Source organism: Mauremys mutica, chromosome 12 (genome assembly GCF_020497125.1).
Source record: "Mauremys mutica isolate MM-2020 ecotype Southern chromosome 12, ASM2049712v1, whole genome shotgun sequence".
NCBI lineage: Eukaryota > Metazoa > Chordata > Testudines > Geoemydidae > Mauremys > Mauremys mutica.
Window position 1 is genome coordinate 9,957,311 of NC_059083.1, and position 19,106 is coordinate 9,976,416.

Genomic DNA, 19,106 nt, shown 5'->3' on the forward strand with positions numbered 1-19,106 from the left:
AAAAGTTATCTACTGAATATGTTCATCCTATTTGTATACCTGTGTCATTTTATAGCTGAAGTTATCAGCATGGGCTCTATGCTTGTGTTTGCTGTGGGAGGGAGGTTTGACCAACATATTGTGAAGAGGCTATTCAAGTAATTGGAAGTACTTAACTAACAGTGGACTTTGGGAGACTCCAATCCACATCTAGTGAACCTTCTTGGGAATGTTCAAACTAACTAAAGTAATGGTGTTGACCTGCAAAAACCTGAATCATTCATGGACATGTGACTTGCCCATGTGGCTCCAAACTCCATTTTGCTGCTTTGATTTTGCACAGAAGAACAAAGGGGTTTCCTCCCACAAGGCAGAGAATATAACAGGCCCTGGAAGCCCCTCCACTTTTGTCTTCAGCTGGCTCAAGAGATCTGAAACAAACCGGAACCAAGGACAGTACCACAGAGGTGTGAGTGATTGCTGGACCCAGGCCGTAAACTACAGCTTTGGTCTGAAAAGTATTGTACCTGAGAACTACTCACCCCAGATGTTAGTATTTGCAACTAAATCCTTAGTGTATTAAGTTAGCCTTGCATTTGATTTATTTTTATTTAGTAACTTACCTGTTCTGTCCTGTCTGTTACTACTTGAAACCACTTAAATCCTACTTTTTATACTTAATAAGATCACTTGTTTATTAATAAACCCGGAGTAAGTGATTAATGCCTGGGGGAGCACACAGAAATGCATATCTCTGTTATATTGGGTGGACAGTTTATGAATTTATCCTGTATAAAGTTTATACAGAGTAAAATGATTTTTTGGATCCCATTGGAAGCTGGGTGTTGGGGTGCTGCAAACAGATCACTGAAAACAGCTCAGAAAGTTAAGTGCAGCTCTGGGAGCATGGCCCAGACCCTGGCTCTCTGTTGGGCAGGCTAGTGTGTCTGCCTTGTTAAACCAGAGTTCTGGGGGGTCCAGAGTGGCAGGGAAAATGGGCTGAAAGGTAATTTCAGCCCATCAGGGGCCAGTCCCAAGGAGGTCTCTGACTGAACCTATCACAGACCCCACCAGACAGGGATCTCCCACTGCATGTGTGGCTGGCAGTAAGTGGTAAGGCAGTGACTCAATTGCTAGAGCTCTCTCTGGCTGGGATCGCAGCTCAGGGGAGGGGGAGCTGGGTAGCAGAGCCAGGAAACAGGTGGGAGTTCTATGGAGTGCTCTGCCTGCTGGCAGGAGGGCTCTCATCCTTCCCTAACACAAGTGCTCTCTGAGCAAACCATCCCCTGCATCCACCTTCCACCCCTCCAATGCCTCTGTTTTCCTGAACCTCTCCTGTCTGCCAGGCTTCTGCCTGCACTTGGAGCTCTTGGTGGGGAGGGGCTGCTTCTCTGAGCTCTGCCTCAGCCTGAGGAAGCCAGTGTAGGACTCTAATGTGGGGGGACCCAGGGTTGTGAGCTCAATCCTTGAGGAGGCCACTTAGGGATCTGGGGTAAAAATTGGTCCTGCTAGTGAAGGCAGGGAGCTGGACTCAATGACCTTTCAAGGTCCCTTCCAGTTCTAGGAGATTGGTATATCTCCAATTATTATCTATATTTTTAGGACAACTAGGAGGGGTGTGAAAGAAAAGGGAGAGGAGGCTGGATGGTGTGTTTTTTTTTTCTCTTTCCCCCAAGATGGATATGCTCCTGAGACGACAAACCGTGCCTGGGACAGCTTTACAGCTGGAAAAGGGCAGCTGTGTGCCTAAGACAATGGGCTCAGACTTTAGTGGGGTTTATGGCTCCCTGTGAGCCTTGCCAAGTTGGATTCATGTGGTACTCGAGAGAGCTCTGTTCTCAGTGGGGTGTGGGTGAGGAGAGATTCTCTGTCCTCCTCAGGGGCTGTGGGTTGGGATTCAGGGGCACTGTCAGAGCTGAGGGCAAGGGGGCAAGAGTTAGGAGATTGGGGAGCACGGAGGCCCTGCATGTGCTAAAATATCTCCAGTTGTGGTACCATTTCCACTCTTGGGTCTGGAAACCCCTTCAGCATGGACAAAGAGCATGTAAAATCTGCCCGAAAACTTATCCTGCCTCTCTGTGGTTTGACTCTTAGACTTGGTGGATGCTCTGAGCCCAGCTGCCTATAGGCATATCTGTATCATCTCCCAGCCATGTGTGATCGCTGGTGCAAAGGGCTGCTGTTCTGCTGTTCCGAGGAGGCACTTGGAATCTCAGGAAGGCAATAGGTTCAGAGCAGCTATTTGTGTTGGCTGCATGGATCTTACAAAAGGGTTTTGTTCAGCCTGTAACTTTGTTTTTTCCTAGACCCTCCAGAATTCCTCTGATGTAACTGCACTGACCAGCCTTCTCTGCATCAAGGCCCAGACAACATAATCAGGAATGTTTTCTTGGTCACCTGTCAGGTTTAAGAAGGGATTGAACAATAAATAGCAATTCTGGATATTCTTGCTATAATTGATCAAAGGGGAAAAATGGCAAGGGATATATACCCTCATGCACTGGGGTCTAAGTCAATCCAGTAGAGAACAGGATGAGACCTTCAGGGGACAAATTATTCCACATTAGCTACTGCAGGGTTCTTACATGTGCCACTCAAGCAGCTGGGGCTGGCCTCTGTTGGTTCCTATGTTGGCAGTGGCAATTAATGCCTGGTGTGACCGTGCAGAAGCCCCATGCCTAATTCCCTGCCCCTCACTCTCTGATCAGCAGAGACATGGAACACTACAGAGGCTGAGCCCAGGGCTGAAGGCCATGAGCACTTTGAGCTTCCACATGGGATCAAGCCAGGGGTGATACTACTGCTGAGATCTCTGGCTTCCCTAGTCAGGGGGCGGCTGGGGGCTTCAGGAAAGAGGCAGAGGAGATTGTCTTGCGCAGTGAGCAGCAACAAGGGAACAATTTAACTTTTGTGTACACTAGAAAACTTCCCCCAAAGTAGATGTATTTTATTCCTTGCTTCATAGACTTTAGGGCCAGAAGGGAACATTAGGGTCATCAAGTCTGACTTCCTGTACAGCACAAGCCAGAGCATCCCACCCAGTGATACCTGCATCTAGCCCATAGCTTTTGGTTGAGCTAGTTCATGTCTTTTAGAAAGACTGATCCAGTCCTGATATAAAAACTCCAAGAGATGGAGAATCTAGCATGGCCCTAGGCCAGCTGTTCCAGCGGTTAATTATTCTGAGAGTTTAAAAAAATAAATAAAATGGTTTGCACCTTAATTTTAATCTGTTTATTGAGCTTCAGCTTCCAGCCATTGGATCGTGTTTGGCCTTGCTTTTAACGTGGAGAGAAGTAAACAGCTCAGTATTGCACAGTAAAGTCATACATATTTTATTCCAGTTGTTTACAGAATAACTCAATGCATTTAAGAATTCTGCCACATTCTTGTGAACGTTCAGGTAAAGAATTGTGAAGGGGCAGATCTCAGCATTCCAGTCTTGACAGATGAAAGGAAAAGTCTCTCCAGGGAGATACAGGTGGACCCTCTGCCCCCGGGAAGCAGTTTGTCTAAGGGATGGGGAGGGGTGGCATTGGCAGTGTGCTGTGCTGGGGATCAGGATAGTTTCTGTCACCTGAGTGGTGGGACTTTAAACCTGCTGCTAATGGAAACTCCTCTTGATTTCCCCCGTGCCCTACACACGCTCCACCCTGCCTCCTTACTGCCAGAGACCCTCCTTTGCTGCCTCTAGGCCTACGCTCCCTACACAACACCACACATCCCAGCTGTGAGCTGGAGTCTCCTGCTCCTTGTGTATCAACAGCCTTGTTTACTGCAGTGCCGATCAGTTACAGCTCTCCAAGCAGTCGGGCTGCCGAGTGCCGTTGAAGGCAGAGTTCAGCCTGCAGACCCATCCTCACATGCAAACGGGGAAGAAACCAGTTTGATTCTCAAATCTTAGTGGTGTGGGCCAGGTAGACAGTAAACAAACCAGTTTTACTTGTAAAATGAGCGCACTTACTATGAATGCAGCATGAGGCAGTAACCACTGAGCCCCAGGTTCTGCCTTTGCGTTGATGGGTTAGCTGTGGTTCTTGTCTGCACACTGCAGTGTTAACCATGTCACTCACTCAGATTTGATGTTTTATGTGGAGAACGGGGGCCAGATGGGATGGGAGGAGGAGCGGTCCAGGATGGGAGGGGGGTTGAGGCCAGGGGGAGCTGAGCCGATCTCTACCCAGAGCCCACCTGGGTTGGTACCAGGGCAGGGGCTCTTTGGGTGCTGATCTCGAAGGGCTGAACTGTCCTGGGCTCTCCCAATGGGCTCCCGGCTGCAGCTGCTGTTGGGGGCACAAGGAGCCCTACGGCCATGCATGGGGTGCATCAGTTTGCGCAATGAGTGGTGGGCTGGGGGGAAATGCGTGGATGGGGTTTTCTGGCATATTTAAGGTTGACCCGTGTCCAACTTTTTTTGAGGGAAAATTTTGATCAGGGAGAAGGATTTGGGCTGTAATTATGTAACCACTCTGCCAGGTGGTGTCAGCAGCAACAAGGGTGCCAGTCAGCATCTAGGAGTTTCTTTAAAACCACAGGAGAGAACCGGCTTGAGCCCTCAGCCAGTAAACTGGAAAAACTCCATGCCCTGGTGTCTCTGAGAATGTAACATCAAAAACACCTTCCTGACAGAATTTGCTGCTTAGCTTGGCACACAGACTTGATTTCCGCTCCCACAGGACAGTAGGTCTCCACGCTCTTCCCAGGGCTGTGTTCCTAAAGCTGTGTCCCAATGCCTACACCACCATTTGAACCATGGCCACTTGTTCGCTAACCTCACCTTTCCATGAAGACGATGTTCCTGATCGCTATCACTTCAGCAAGAAGGGTGGGGAGACAATGGCTCTGATGGCGCATCCCCCCTTCACAGTGTTTTTCCCTGACCAAGTCACACTCAGACCCCATACAAAATTCACTCCCAAGATGACTTCTACATTTCATATGAACCTATTCAGCTTCCAACCCTTTTATCTCAAACCTCATCAGGATAATAGGGAAGCCATCCCTCACGTTTGATGTGGGGAGAACCTTGGCCTTCCATTTGGACAGGACAGGAGCTTTTAGAAAATCTCTGGGACTCTTCCTCTCCATTGCAAATAGACCAAAAGGTACAGCATTTTCAGCTCAGAGACTCTCCAAATGGGTGGAGTCCGGCTCGTCAAAAGTGCTCAAGCGAGGGAGCACAGGTAAAGAAATAGTAGATCTGACTGGAGAAGGTTTGTGTCTGAGGGTTTCCTTTGAGTTTGACAGAAGGTGCCCTCTTTTTGCCATTTTCTTATGCCTTTTTGAAGGGGGGGAGCTGTGGCGGGGAGCGGAGGCAGAATCCGCGCCAGGGTCTGAGGCTGACCCTAAGGATTTTTGAAGTAGCATGAGTTTAAGTTTTAGCTCCCTGTCTTTTCTCGCTCTGGAGCTTAGTTTAGTGCAGTGGGCACATTTTTGGGGGCCCCCCCAAAACCACAGGAGAGAACCCGCTTGAGCCCTCAGCCAGTAAACTGGAAAAACTCCGTGCCCCGATGTCTCTGAGAGTGTAACATCCGGCCCGGGCGGCGCCCACACACAAATACGCTTAGAATCCTGACCTACCCACCTCCAAGAAGAAATGGGCGGAGCCTGGTCCCTGATTGGCTGAGAGTTTAGGGTATAAAGCCCACGGCGAAGGCGGTAGACTTTAGTTGGAGCGAACGGGAAGCAGAACTCGGCTCTGGCCGAAGTCGCTAGTGATCCAGGCACCGGTTCTGCAGGTGCTGCCCGCCCGGAGTGTCAGGCGCCAGTACGACGCTGTCGTGGGCCGGAGGGACCGAAGGAGCGAGCGGGACAAATTCCTGGTAAGCCGCCGTTGGACGCGTCCTGGCAGTGCGGGCAGGAGGAGGCGAACCGGGGGCGCTGGGGCCGAGCGCAGCGTGGGTCCTACAACTGTGTATGGACTCATGGCCTCTCGGCTGCCGAGGTCGGCTGGCCCCGCCGGCCCCCGCCCGGCCCGGGCCCGCCCCCCGCCGGCGTGGCCGCATCTTGCAGCCTCGCACAGCCTGGCCGCGCAGGGAACGAGAAACCACGAATCGCTCCCGACCCTGACCTGTTCTGTTTGGTTCATCAGATCGGCTGGAGAGTCCAGAGCAGGGACGGGAGCCAGGAGCAGGACATCAGACGGAGAAGAGGCGACCCCAGCCCAGTGTCTGCAGCAGTGTCTGTAGCCTGAGTGTGGCTGAGACCATGGGGCCAGTAGCTGGGGCTGCTGAGAGCGAAGAGCCTCTGCAGCAGGTGTCCTGTATTGGTTGTTGTGGACACCAGAAGATTGGCAGGGAGCCAGGTAATGGGGTGTCACTGCCTGGGAAAAAGTTGGAGACACTGAACTGCCCAACTGGGGCCACGTTCTCAGTGGCAGCAACCGCCCGTCCGTGGGCAGCAGGGACTGGATCTCCCCCCGGGGCTCTCAGGGCACCGATCCCAGCTCACAGCTGCTGCCTGGCGCACACAGCGGTGGCCATGGCCCCTCCCCCCTTCTGCAGTGTGTGGCCAGTGTGAGACCCCAGTGTGCGGGGACAGGCGCACTCGGCAATGTGGGCCCAGCCAGCGCTCGGCAGGGGGCAGAGCGGGGGTGGGGGCAGCTTGAGCTTCTGCCACCAGAACATGCGGGTTCTTGTCTCTGTGCCCCTGAGCTCACCAGGCCCCGTGACAGCCTGGCTGGGGGTGCCAGGGAGGGCTCTGGGCTGAGGGGAAGGAGGGACTGTTCTGCCAGCCCCAGCCTGCCTGAGCCTCCGGGCTCCTCTCCCAGAGCGTCTGACGGGAGAAGCCATCGACAGAACGGGGCATGTTCTAGGGCAGCTCCAGCCCTGGTGCTGTTGGTGAGACGTGTCCTCACGGCCCGGCCTGACGGGTCTTTGTGTTTCAGGACCTCCTTGTAACTACAGGGGATGCACAGTTGCCCTCGCAGCCATGTCCCTAGGTCTCATCATCGCTGTTATTGTCCTGGCAGGTGAGTTCTCAGCCCTCCCTGCCCCCTCTCTGTGCCTTCCATTCCCCCTGGAGCCACCACAGTCACAGTCTCTCCTCCCGGCCTGTCTGGCTTCTGCCCCTGGGACAGAGGATTCCTGGGGGATGTTCCTCCACGACCCTCCTCCTGCTCCCCCCAGACCCCTGCACCTGGGCACTCTCTGTGTCGGACGATCTGACTGACATTAGCTCCCCCCAGCCCAGCTCTGAGCCCTTGGGGCCCAAGTCACTGTTGCCGGGCCCCAGGCACAGTTGCTGGTACCCCCGTGCAGAGGGGGTGATTGACAGGAGAAGGTGCAGGGCAGCGATGAGCTGGGCCCTCTGCCTGCAGCGTGTCGCCCTGAGGTACCAGCCCGGCCTTCCTGCATCCCCGGGTTGTGCCCAGGGCTGGGCTGGCAGGTGCTGCCGTGTCACTGAAATGAGCTGTAAAACGCAGCACAGTAACGCCGTGTGAAACCCATCAATTAGTGACATCAGCAGTGCAGGGTCCCATAGTGCTATTGACTTCACACCTGCACAGACAGCGAGTGCTAGTGCAGAGGGCAGCTGTTCATGGTGAACATGAGCCCCGGCTTTATGAAGTGCGGGGCCCAATTCAAACAGTTCTGACGGGGGCCCCGGCAGGGATGACTTAAAAAAAAACAAACATGTAAAAAACCATGTGGGGCTTGTACTCACTAGACGGTGCTCCGAGTCTTCGGTGGCGGGTCCTTCAGTGCCGCCGAAGACCCAGAGCAAGCAAAGGACCCACCACCGAAGTGCCACTGAAGACCTGGGGCGCCACCAGGTAAGTAAAAATTAAAAAGGTGCCTCTAGCCAGGGAAGGGATTCTCACTGGGTGCGGGGCCCTCTTACGCGTGGGGCCTGATTCAGGGGAATTGGTGCAATAGGCCTAAAGCCGCCTCAGAGCCTGGCTGTATCTGCCAATAGTCTGGGGTGGGGGGTGCTCTGAAACTCAGGGGTGAGATTCTGTTGCACTGGGATCTGATCACTGGGCCCCAGGAACATTTAGTAGCTGGCAGAGGGGAGTCAATTAGGAATCCTCCCAGCCCATGTAACATTGACACAGTTGACTTGGTGCAAACTGCTAACATTGATGCGCTGCAGTGGTGCAGAAAGGGGCTTGCCCTGGTGCCGGTCACTGCAGTAAGTTACCAGAGCAGGACATGCGGCTCCAGAACATCTGTGTGAGGGGTTTGCACAGATGTATCTGCCTCCCCATCATTACACTGGTGCCAGCTGCCCTGCTACAGGCGGGCTGTCAGTCCCAGCTCCCTGCTGGACTGGCTGGCTGTTGGAATGGGCAGCACTGGCTCACACAGCACAAGGTGAGATCTGTGAGCTTGGGGTTCCACAGCTACCTATGTAGAGAACCCCCAGAATGCAGTGGGGTCAGATGGTGGAGATGGCACCGGTCAGGGGCTCCTTGCTCTGTCCTGTCCCTCCTAGGCAGCACTGGAAGGAGCCCACAGGCCTGGCAGCCTTTCTCCCGGGGGCCTGTGTATTCCCATATCCAGCTCCGTACAGGGTGTGAAATGTGAAGTTGTGCCCCACACAGCTGCAGTTGCTCCCTGAAACGAGTGACAGAAATCACACCCTGAGCAGGACTATAAAGTATCGTATGCATGGACTACCCTGCTGTGTTTATGTGAGCACAAATGCATACAGCACACTGAATTGTGAAATCTCCAGGGAAATACATGCCTGGCCCATAACCTGATCATTCTTTGATCACCGCTGCCACAGCTGCTAATATTCTTACAAAGGTATGAGTGTCCCAGCCACAGGGGAAGGCTTAAAAAACAGCTGGGAGTTAATGTGGTGCAACATGAGGAGCATAAAAAGGGACTTGCACAAAAATAGTTGGAGGGGGTTGAGGTCAGACTCCTCCCCACCCCAGAAAAGAGCAAGCAGGAGTGATTCTTGGGGGCTTAGCCACTCTTCCCATAGTGACCCTAATAACCTGCCTCTGGTTATTCACCTGCTGCGCTGACCTTGCTAATAGCTCCTTGGTGTTAGTTATGGGTGGCCCCGCTGCTGCTGCTCTCTGGCACTGAAAGGGTTACACTGCAGGTGGAGCAGCTGGGTATTCTAGCTTCTAGCTGCTGTATTGGGGGAGAAATGTCTGTAGGTGAGAAATGCATCAAGTTGCAATTGGCCAGTCAGTGTAACTGGCCATTTCCTGTGACTGGAGCTCTGGCGCCACCTTGTGGCACTTCATGTCCCTGACTGAAAGTTACTTCACTTCCTTCTCAGTTATTCACTTGCCTTTCGTTGCTCTGTTGAATGGGTGGCTGTTTATCCAGTGCCTGTGATGAAAAGCTCTGAGCTGTGTTAGTCCTCCCAGGCTGAGATGTCATGGGAATCCTTCCTGCCAGGCAAACATATTACAACAAACCTCTCCATCACCCTGTGTCTGGCTGTGCTGGATGGGCCCAGGCAGCGGGTGTTGGGTCTCCTGAAGGGAAGGGAGTTTGTTCCCATCTTCATCTCAACCTGCCTCTCCTGGGGAGCCAAGCTCAGAGCAGGGAGAGGGGGGCAGCAGCCCAGGTTAACAGACCTGACAAACTTCTGAACTCAACCTCTTATCCAGTGTCACTCTTCTTCCCCTTTAACTGTCCTCTCCTTCTGCAGCTCCCTGCCCACTCCCTGCTCTAACATTCCACTTGGGCCTGGTTCTCTTCACTTTGAATCTGCATTGGCTAATGAGCCATGAACCTGAGATGGTTTCACTGGGACACTAGGGTCAGATAACCCCCCTCTGGGGCTGGATTCCTGGTGTTCTCCTGGCTCCCTCACACGCTCCTGCAGCTGCCAGGGGAGTCTCAGAAGCCTGGGGTGCCAGGGCTCCTCTCTCCCCAAAGATGGGCAGGTTCCCTGTTAAACCACATGTTACTTTCTCATTTCAGTGTTGTTATCTGGGTGTTCTTCAGCTGTTCTGGGCCCCACATGCACACCCGGCTGGATCAGGTACCGAGGGAAATGTTACTATTTCTCTGAGGCTGAAGGGAACTGGAACCACAGCCAGAGATATTGCTCCTTCCTCGGTGCCTCCCTGGCTGGGATCGACAATGAGCAGGAAATGGTGAGAGACTCTCACTGCAATGGCCTGGCCTTGGCTCATGCACCGGCCACTGCAGTAGGACCTGGGCTGTGCCCTGTGGGGCGAGGAGCAGCTCTGAGCCCTCTCATGCTGGGACCCCAGAGCGAATGGACTTCAGCTGCTGAATGCCAGGCCTGGCTGGGCCCAGGGCTCCTCTGGTGTCAGTGTGTGACCGTGGGGATCACCCACTCTCAGCCTTCCCAACAGGAGACTGTCCCTCTCTAGGGCTGGGCTAGCTCAGGTGTCTGCTGGGCTGCATGGGTCTGGAAGGCAGGACTGAGACGTCAGCTTGACTTGAAGAGCCAGAGCTCCTGGATAGGCGAAAGGACAGCAAGCTGTGGGGAGGATCCTCTTAGCCCTGGCCCCTTCTGGCTGAGGATGGGGTGGGGAGTGCGTCTTCTCTCAGTCTTGGCTCCTCCCAGCATTCCCTATTCCCTATCTCTCCCCTTCCCCTTCCCCTGCGATGGTGAGGGGAGCTCAGCTGCTCTGTAAGGAGAGGTTTTCACATAGAGCCTGGCCTTGCATGGGGAGGTGTGGGGGGCAGCTTAGACCCAGCAGCACCCAAGAGCTGCCCCAGCCCAGGGCAGATTGGGGTGAGGGGGAGCTGGGTTTGGGGTGGGAGGGTTAATACTGAATTACCCAGAGCTGGGCAAGAGGGAGGAGAAAATCCCTGGCCACCCCCTGGAAACATTCAGAACCGTTCTGTGTACACCTGGGATTCCCTGCCCGGAGCCTGGGGGAGCAGCAGGGTCGGGGCTCTGACACCACCTCTCCCTTCGCTGTTTTTAGGATTTCCTGCTGCGCTATAAAGGCAAATTTGACCACTGGATTGGCCTCCGGAAGGACCTGGGGCAGCCCTGGAAATGGGCCAATGGCACCGAATTCAACCACCTGTGAGTCCTCTGTGAATTCCCTGAGCTTTGGGAGTTCAGGCCAACAGTCAGTGCTGTGGAAACAGCCAAAGAGCGCTTGGGTTCTTATGTACTTTGTGTATTAGAGATGGGTGGAAGCCAGCGTCTCCTCCTGGGAGATTGGCTGCAGCCTTCAGGTCTGTCTGGCTGTAGTGAGGCCCCTGAATTTGTAACGAGGCATCTCTGTTAAAGGTGCTTGATAGTCACAAGTGCTGAGTCCCTGGGGCTGCCATTGGAACCAGGGTACAGCAGGGATGTCCCAGATGATATCGCAAGCCTGATTTCAGTGGGATCTGGGTGCGATCAAATAACCAACCCCACTTGAACCAGTAGCAGGTTGAATTCTGGACTATCAGCAGTAAAAGAACATAAGAATGGCCATACTAGGTCAGATCAAAGGTCCATCCAGCCCAGTATCCTGTCTACTGACAGTGGCCAATGCCAGGTGCCCCAGAGGGAGTGAACCAAACAGGCAATGATCAAGTGATATCTCTCCTGCTATCCATCTCCATCCTATGACAAACAGGCCAGGGACACCATTGCTTACCCATCCTGGCTAATATCCACTAATGGACCTAACCTCCATGAATTTATCTAGTTCTCTTTTAAACCTTGTTATAGTCTTAGCCTTCACAACCTCCTCAGGCAAGGAGTTCCACAGGTTGACCATGCACTGTGTCAAGATGAATTTCCTTTTATTTGTTCTAAGCCTGCTGCCCATTAATTTCATTTGATGGCCCCTAGTTCTTGTATTATGGGAACAAGTAAATAACTTTTCCTTATTCACTATCTCCACACCACTCATTTTATATACCTCTATCATATCCCCCTTTAGTCTCCTCTTTTCCAAGTTGAAGAATCTTAGCCTCCTTAATCTCTCCTCATATGGAACCCAGTCCAAACCCCTAATCATTTTAGTTGCCCTCCTCTGAACCTTTTCTAATGCCAGTATATCTTTTTTTGAGATGAGACCACATCTGTAATAGCAACCATAAATTTAACAGCCGGGGGGGCAGAATGCCAAAGAAACCCACCACAGTAGCATTTAACTTCAAAAGGTGAAATGCCTGCAAACTGCATGGAGACTATTTTAAAATACCATAATAGAGGCTCAAACTAAATGTATACTCCCAATTAAAAAAAGCCATGCTGGCTAAAGAGCAGAATAAAAGAGGTGGTTAGAGGCAAAAAAAAATCCTTTAAAAACTATTAGGAAAAGGATAGGTAATAAGACAGAAAATATCATAATACCACTATATAAATCCATGGCATGCCCACACCATGAATACTGTGCAGTTCTGGTCACCCCATCTCCAAAAAGCTATATTAGAATTATAAATAGTAGAAAGAAGGGCAATGAAAATGATTAGGTGTATGGAACAGCTTCCCTGTGAGGAGAGATTAAAAAGTGTTTTTGGACAACAGACGACTAAGGAGGGACAAGATAGAGGTCATAAATCATGACTGGTGTGGAGAAAGTAAATAAGGAAGTGCTGTGTTGTGTGAAGGAGTAAACAAGAACTAGGGGTCACCCGATGACATTAATAGGCAGCAGGTATAAAACAAACAAAAGGAAGTTCTTCACACAACGCAGGTCAGCCTGTGGATTGTTGCCAGGGGATGTTGTAAAGGCCAAAAATATAACTGGGCTCAAACAAGAATTAGATAAGTTCACAAAGGATAGGTCTACCAGTTCCTGTTAGACAATATGGTGAGGGAAGCAACCCCTTGTGTTACCCAGGGTGATCAGAACCCACAGCAGTGGTAACTTAATGGTTTCACTCCAGGTGGTGTCAGGAATAAATCATTAGGAACACAGCAGTTACATCTGATGAAAGATTAAAGCAAGTAAGTGGGCTCTATCTAAAACTGCAGTTTATTAGATTTAAGCCCACACAGACCTAACCAATGGGCTTAGAACATCCTAAATATCTACAGAAAATCTGGAAGAATATTGAGTAATTTACAGAGGTTCACGGTGGCCAGTTGCTCACCTGCTGAGGAGAAAAAGCATCGGAAAAAGTCTCTTAAGATGGCTTCAGTGGATTGCTGCTCTGAAGTACACTGTGTTAGCTAGTCTTTTATAACTGACTTCTACAAAACACACAGGTCATAGTGACCCCTAGTAAATCAGCACTTTTTCCTAACTTTCAATAAACTACTTATCAACAAATATTCCTAACAATCTTAATCATAATAAGACTTCTATATCAAAGTTTTCAGTCCAGTTATTTTCTTTATCTCAATTGTTGGCTTTTTCCTCTCCCCTCCTCCCATTCTGATTAGTAGAAACTACCAGCTAGTTTTGACCTGGCCTCTAAAAGCCTGTTTTTCAAATTAACCCTTAACTAGGTGGTGGTCTATTTTATTATTAATTCATGGTGACTGAATGCACATATATGGTTGCAATTAGCGTAATCAATTTCTGGGGCGCACACACCCTGGATTTGAGGGGTGTAACATGTTCTGGGTGTCCCTAAACCTCTGACTGCCAGAAGCTGGGACTGGATGACAGGATGGATCACTCAGTGTTTGACCTGTTCTGTTCATTCCCTCTGGGGCACCTGGCATTGGCCAGTATCGGAGGACAGGACCCTGTGCTAGATGGACTGTTGGTCTGACCCAGTGTGGTCACTCTTATGTGCTTACAGCAGAATCTCATTTTAAAAAGAAGCCCTGTGTGGTCAAGGCCGGTGCAAGGAAGTTTCGTGCCCTAGGCGAAACTTCCACCTTGCGACCCCCAGCCCTGCGGCAGCTCTCCGTCCTGAGGCGGCAGTTCCCCTCCCTGCCCTGAAGCGCTTCACCCTCTCCCCCCCAGGAGCCGTGCAGCACCTCCCCACCCCAGCTCACCTCTGCTCTGTGTTCTCCCTGAGCACGCCGCCCCCACACTAATTCTCCTCCCCTCCCAGGCTTGCGGGGAGTTAGAGTCAGGGCGGCGTGCTCGGGGAGAACATGAAGCAGAGGTGAGCTGGGGTGGGGAGCTCTGTTGCAGCACCCGCCCCACTCCGTGGCAGCACCCCAGCCCGAGGAGCCATGCAGCATCACCCCGCCTCAGCTCACCTCCGCTCTGTGTCCTCCCTGATCACGCCACCCCTGCTTAATTCTCCTAGGCTTGCGGTGCCAAACAGCCTGGGAGGCGGGAGAAGTGGAGCAGCAAAAAATTGGGGGCACTGCTTTTTGGCACCCCCAAATCTTGGTGCCCTAGGCAACTGCCTAGTTCTGCTTAATGGTAGCACCGGCCCTGTGTGTGGTTGGTGGGAAGCTGGAAAATGTGCCCGCAGTGGGCTTAGGAAGCTGGTCAGTTGACGACCTGTTATTTGATCCCAGTCAATATTGTCATATGTTCCAGCAAGAATGCCCTGTCTTTGTGATGGCATCATGGAGCCATGTGTTAGGAAGCCTGCTTGCGGGGGGTCTGTTTACACTGTGCCTGGTAGCAGGCCTCCCAGCCCAGTAGACAGGCTGGCGCTAGCTCAGCAGAAATAGTAATGACCCCCACCCCCCTGGGTCCAAGATCGGGGGGCTGGCTCAAGCTGCCACCTACATCAGTGTCCACACTGCTATTAACCCGAGCTAGCACGAGCTAGTCTGCCTGGGCTGGGGGCCGCTCTCCCAGCTGCACTGCAGACATAGTGCTGATGTCCTGAGCGCTGAGGGAACGTCTGCACTGCAATAAACACCCACAGCAGCGAGCCTTAGAGCCCAGGGCTACAGACTCAGATTCTGTCACCCTGGGGGGGCCACTCCAGCAGAAAGCTCTGGGTGCATTGTTGCCATCCCATCAGAGCTGTGCTGGGGTGATGGTGGGGGGGGGGAGGAGGGCGTCCCAGAGCCATCTGCTCAGGTGGGTGGGGGCTGGGTTCTTCCTTCTCTGGGACGGATCCCAACCACCTGGAGCCAGAGGCTGCTGGTTGGGGGAGGGGAGATCTTCTCCTAGCCCACCATGTGGCTATTGTGTAGCCAGGATGGGACCATGGGGCAGGATCCTGCTCTGTTCCCAGGTGGGACGTTCTGGCCTCCAGCTCTCACGGGAAGCTCTGTGTGAGTGGCTGGGGTCACATCACGGCTGCTCGGTTTGTGCTGCAGTCTCTGTACTGCTGACGTTTTGCTCCAGCCCCCACCATACAGCCTGGCCTGACAGGCCTCTGGCCTGAGAGCTGATGTAAACTGTCTAGGGAGCCCTGCATCCAGCTCTTCTGCGTGGCATTACTGCTGCTCCTCGCCACGCTGACACTCACCTGGAATCTGAGTCAGGGCAGTCTGGGTTGGTTGGGCCTGCAGGGGCCCATTCAGAGCCAGCTGGGGGTGTGGGGGGAGCAGGAACTGGGATTAAAATACCCCCCCAGCATAAGTGCTTCATGGAAGCCAGTTGATCTTAAACTTCTCCTGGTCCCACTGCCCCCTTTCTAATGATCCCCTTCTGCTGGGGCACTGGGCATGGGGCCTGTTGCTGGTGCAGGAGGGGGAATCATGAGGGGCTGTGAGTGCAGCAGCTCCCTGCACTGTGCAAGTGTCTCCCCCTGTCTGTGACTGATGGGAAACGCCCAACTCCTGCCTGACACCAGCTCCCTGGCTTCTGTCTTGCAGGTTTCCGATAGGAGGAGGAGGTGACTGCGCGTATCTGAATGATGTGGGTGGGGCCAGCAGCTTGCGATGCACCAGTGAGAGACACTGGATCTGCACCAAACCCGATGTGTTTACAGAGGCAAAGGAGGCTGCTGCAGAAGGGGACTCGTAAGAAGAGTACTGTAGAATTAGTCCCAGAAAAGCTGGACTGATCTCTTTACAATATCACATCTGAGCAATTGCAGAATATCGGGGAATGTTCTGCGCATCACTGGGCAGAAACTGTTGATTCAAGTGAAAACCAGAAAAGCCATTTGCACATCTTGCTCTCTTCTCCCCCCGCTCCACCACCTCTGTTTTCTGCCAGTGAAACTGCTCAAACCCAGCCTTTCCAAGCTACTGCACCTGGAACAGGGACTCTGTCTAAGACTGAGCCAAGACACCAGCCTCAACTTTCACTGCCCTAACATTCCCCCACAAAAGCTTTTTACTATAGAAAATTGTCTAGGGAATACTTGTTAAATATTCATCATTCATATTCTGTGAACTGGAATAGAGCCAAGGGGGATGTTCTCCATCCCCCCAAGAAATTTTTTAACAAACTGGCATTAAGGAGTGTGAAGTGCTGATCTCCATGGAGCACACGGGAGGAGGTGGGATAGATTCAGTTCCTTCTTGTATCTCGTTGCTGCTTGGATGCTGGGGCAAGGTTTTCTAGGCATAAGCAAGAGATTCCCAGCTGCTTAGCCTGGGTTAGCCCTCAAGGACAAAGTTTTATTATGGACCAATGGTACACAGACTGCGGCTCATGAGCTGCAAATGACTCTTTAATGTGTCTCCTGCTGCTCTTTGTAGCACATATTAAAACACTGATTTAATTATTAACCAATCAGGATGCTTTTACTGTGTTAATAGCCACTAAGTTATCAACTTGCACTAAGTTATTTGCTGCTAGAATTTATATAAAAACTATTTCCCTTGCCCTTCTGTTTAAATAGGAGTAGTACTGTAGTAAATGAAACACTGAATTCACACGACTGGCTCTTTTGGGTAACGTTGATTGCCAGTTTTGCTCCTGAACTGCTGAGCTCTGAGTATCCCTGCTATAGATGCTTCTGTTACCTTTTGAAACTTGAGATTGTAGCTTAGTTGTGTAGATATGTTCACCCGCTTTAGCCTTGTAAATAAGATGTTTCCTTTTTAATAAATTATTATAATAAGACTGGCTCCACGTGCTGTCTTTGGTGTGAGATCTAAGGTGCAGTTCACCTGGGGTGCTTGGACCTGTGGGACTGGGAGTAAGCTGAATACTGTTGTGATTCTGAGTGTAAGAGACCATCTAGCTCACAAAGGCAGGCTCACCTGGGTTGCAAGACAGATCGGACTAGCCAAGGGGACTGCATGGTTAGGCTGTTATGGCGCCAGAGGAGTTTACACTGGATGTTTGGTGAAATCTATGTCTAGAATTCTCAGCCGTGGTGGGTTTGTGCCTGGTTCCCAGCAGTCTGCCCTGAGGTTGGTGCGCACACTCTCTACACACTGCAGACAGCTGTATAGCAGGGCCTTGGCTTCAGTTCCCTCCTTACAGGACAGAGGAGCTAAGCCAGCCCAGAGAGGGGGTTTGGGGACAAGATGTATGTGACCCACATGTATGTGAAATTTAAGATTTTTAAAAACCTCATGACCATGGAATTTACCAAAATGGACTATGAATTTGGTAGGGCCCTACCCATGAGACTAGACATAGGGTACCAGGGACCCCTTGGTGCCAACTGGCAGGCAGCACAGAGGGTTTTACAGGGATCCCCTGGGCCTGATCTCTACATCAGTAGCACCCAACCTTTCCAGACGACTGTACCTCTTTCAGGAGTCTGATTTGTCACCTCACTTTACAACTACTTGCTTACAAAATCAGACCTAAAAATACAGAAGCGTCACAGCCACTATTACTGAAAAATGGCTGACTCTCATTTTACCATATAATAAAATAAATTAATGGAAATATAAATATTGTACTTCCATTTCAGTCTATAGTATATAGAGAAGTATAAACAAGTCATTGTCTGAAATTTTCATTTGTACTGACTTTGCTCGTGCTTTTTATGTAGCCTGTTTTAAAACTAGGCAAATATTTGGGTGAGTTGCAGTAACCTCGAGAAGACCTCTGTGTACTCCTAGGGGTATGTGTACCCCTGGCTGAGAACCACTGGTCTACGTAATAGTTCAGCAAAGGGAGCATGTGAGGTCTGTACCAAGAGCCAGTAGCCCAATGGTCACCATAATCAGTGCGAGACGTCTGTACAGATACTATGTAAGCAGCTGTGTATCTAGACTGACAATGATGCCCTGAAGGTCATGGAGTTAAGGCAGGTCACAGGAGGTGATGTACCTCAGATGTTCCTTTCAGACAGGCAGTAACTGAGATTACCTCCCTGTCTGGCTAGCTGTGTATTGTTGCCTGACGTTGGATGCCTATTTGCGCATTGAGCCAGGTACAAAATGAGAGATTGCAAAGTCCACAAAAGAGGAAATCTACAGGAAGAAACTAACAGCAGGTGTGTGTGTGTGTGTCCATCTGTCCTGTTTAAGCGTAAAGACAAAGGATTGGTCTGGTCTGTCCTGATGTGCAAAGAGATGCTGGATCCTTTCCCTTGGAGACAAACTGACAGTACACACGTCTTGTGAAAAGGGTCACAACCTGCTTGGCTGTAAAGCGCTGCAAAGATTTCGGGTGAGCTGTACTTGGTTAGATAGGAGACTAGCTTGCTAATTCAGTCTAGGCTCTAGAACATGTTATGACTTTGTTCTTTGTAACCATTTGTTTCCATCACTTCTACTTGAATCTCAGCTTTGTTGAACTGATACATGCTCATAACGAAATCACATGTCAGCGCTGTGTGTTAAGCGGAGCAGTGATCTGAGCTGGACCTGGTAAGCTGGGGTAGGGGATGTTACTGTTCCTTTGGAAATAGTGAATCTGTGACTACTGCCAGTGTCCAGGGGACCAGGGGCTGGATGCTCCAGAGGGATGCTCAGAGAGCTTGAGGGCAGAGTGGGCCTATTGCTGACTGCAGGCCCAGCAGCAAGCGTGTGTGGGGCCAATGGGATTGGGGAGCTGACCCCCAGCAGGCACAGACAAGGCTCCCTCAGACAAAGGGCAGGTGGTGGCGAGGTGCCTCCCAGCCCCGGGTACCCCGGGAAGCAGCCCAGGGAGTAACTTACTGCAGGTTTGGGGCAGTTATAAATTACACCCCAAGGCCCCTGCCCAGTGAGAAGGACAGAGGGAGGGACTGTGACTGCGAGGGGCACCTGAGTCCCAGCACCTCCTGAGATTTTGCTCTGCCTGAAGCCACAATCCCACCCTGTGAGTGGGGCTTTACCAAATTCATGATCATGAAAAACACATCGGACTATGAAATCTGGTCTCCCCTGTGAAATCTGGCTGTGTGTGCATGCACCACAGTACTGCCACCCTTATGTCTACACTACCTTCAGAGCTGGGCAGCCAAACAGCAGCGGCTGCTGATCTGGCGCCCAGCTCTGAAGGCAGTGCGGCTGCC

The 19,106-nt window shown here is 51.5% G+C and overlaps 3 protein-coding genes across 3 annotated transcripts in view; 2 read left to right on the forward strand and 1 right to left on the reverse strand.

The window, feature by feature from the left end:
• LOC123345648 (protein S100-A16-like) overlaps positions 1 to 19,106 on the forward strand; it is a 643,389-nt gene that overhangs the window by 331,618 nt on the left and 292,665 nt on the right. The gene's annotated exons all lie outside the window — the stretch shown is intronic.
• The window catches only part of LOC123345636 (C-type lectin domain family 2 member D-like), a 348,976-nt gene that overhangs the window by 78,634 nt on the left and 251,236 nt on the right, over positions 1 to 19,106 (reverse strand). The gene's annotated exons all lie outside the window — the stretch shown is intronic.
• LOC123345879 (C-type lectin domain family 2 member D-like) lies at positions 6,910 to 15,718 on the forward strand. Its single transcript, XM_044982934.1, has 4 exons — positions 6,910 to 6,949; positions 9,900 to 10,051; positions 10,859 to 10,962; positions 15,568 to 15,718. The coding sequence occupies exons 1-4, from the start codon at positions 6,910 to 6,912 to the stop codon at positions 15,716 to 15,718; spliced, it is 447 nt and encodes a 148-aa protein (XP_044838869.1).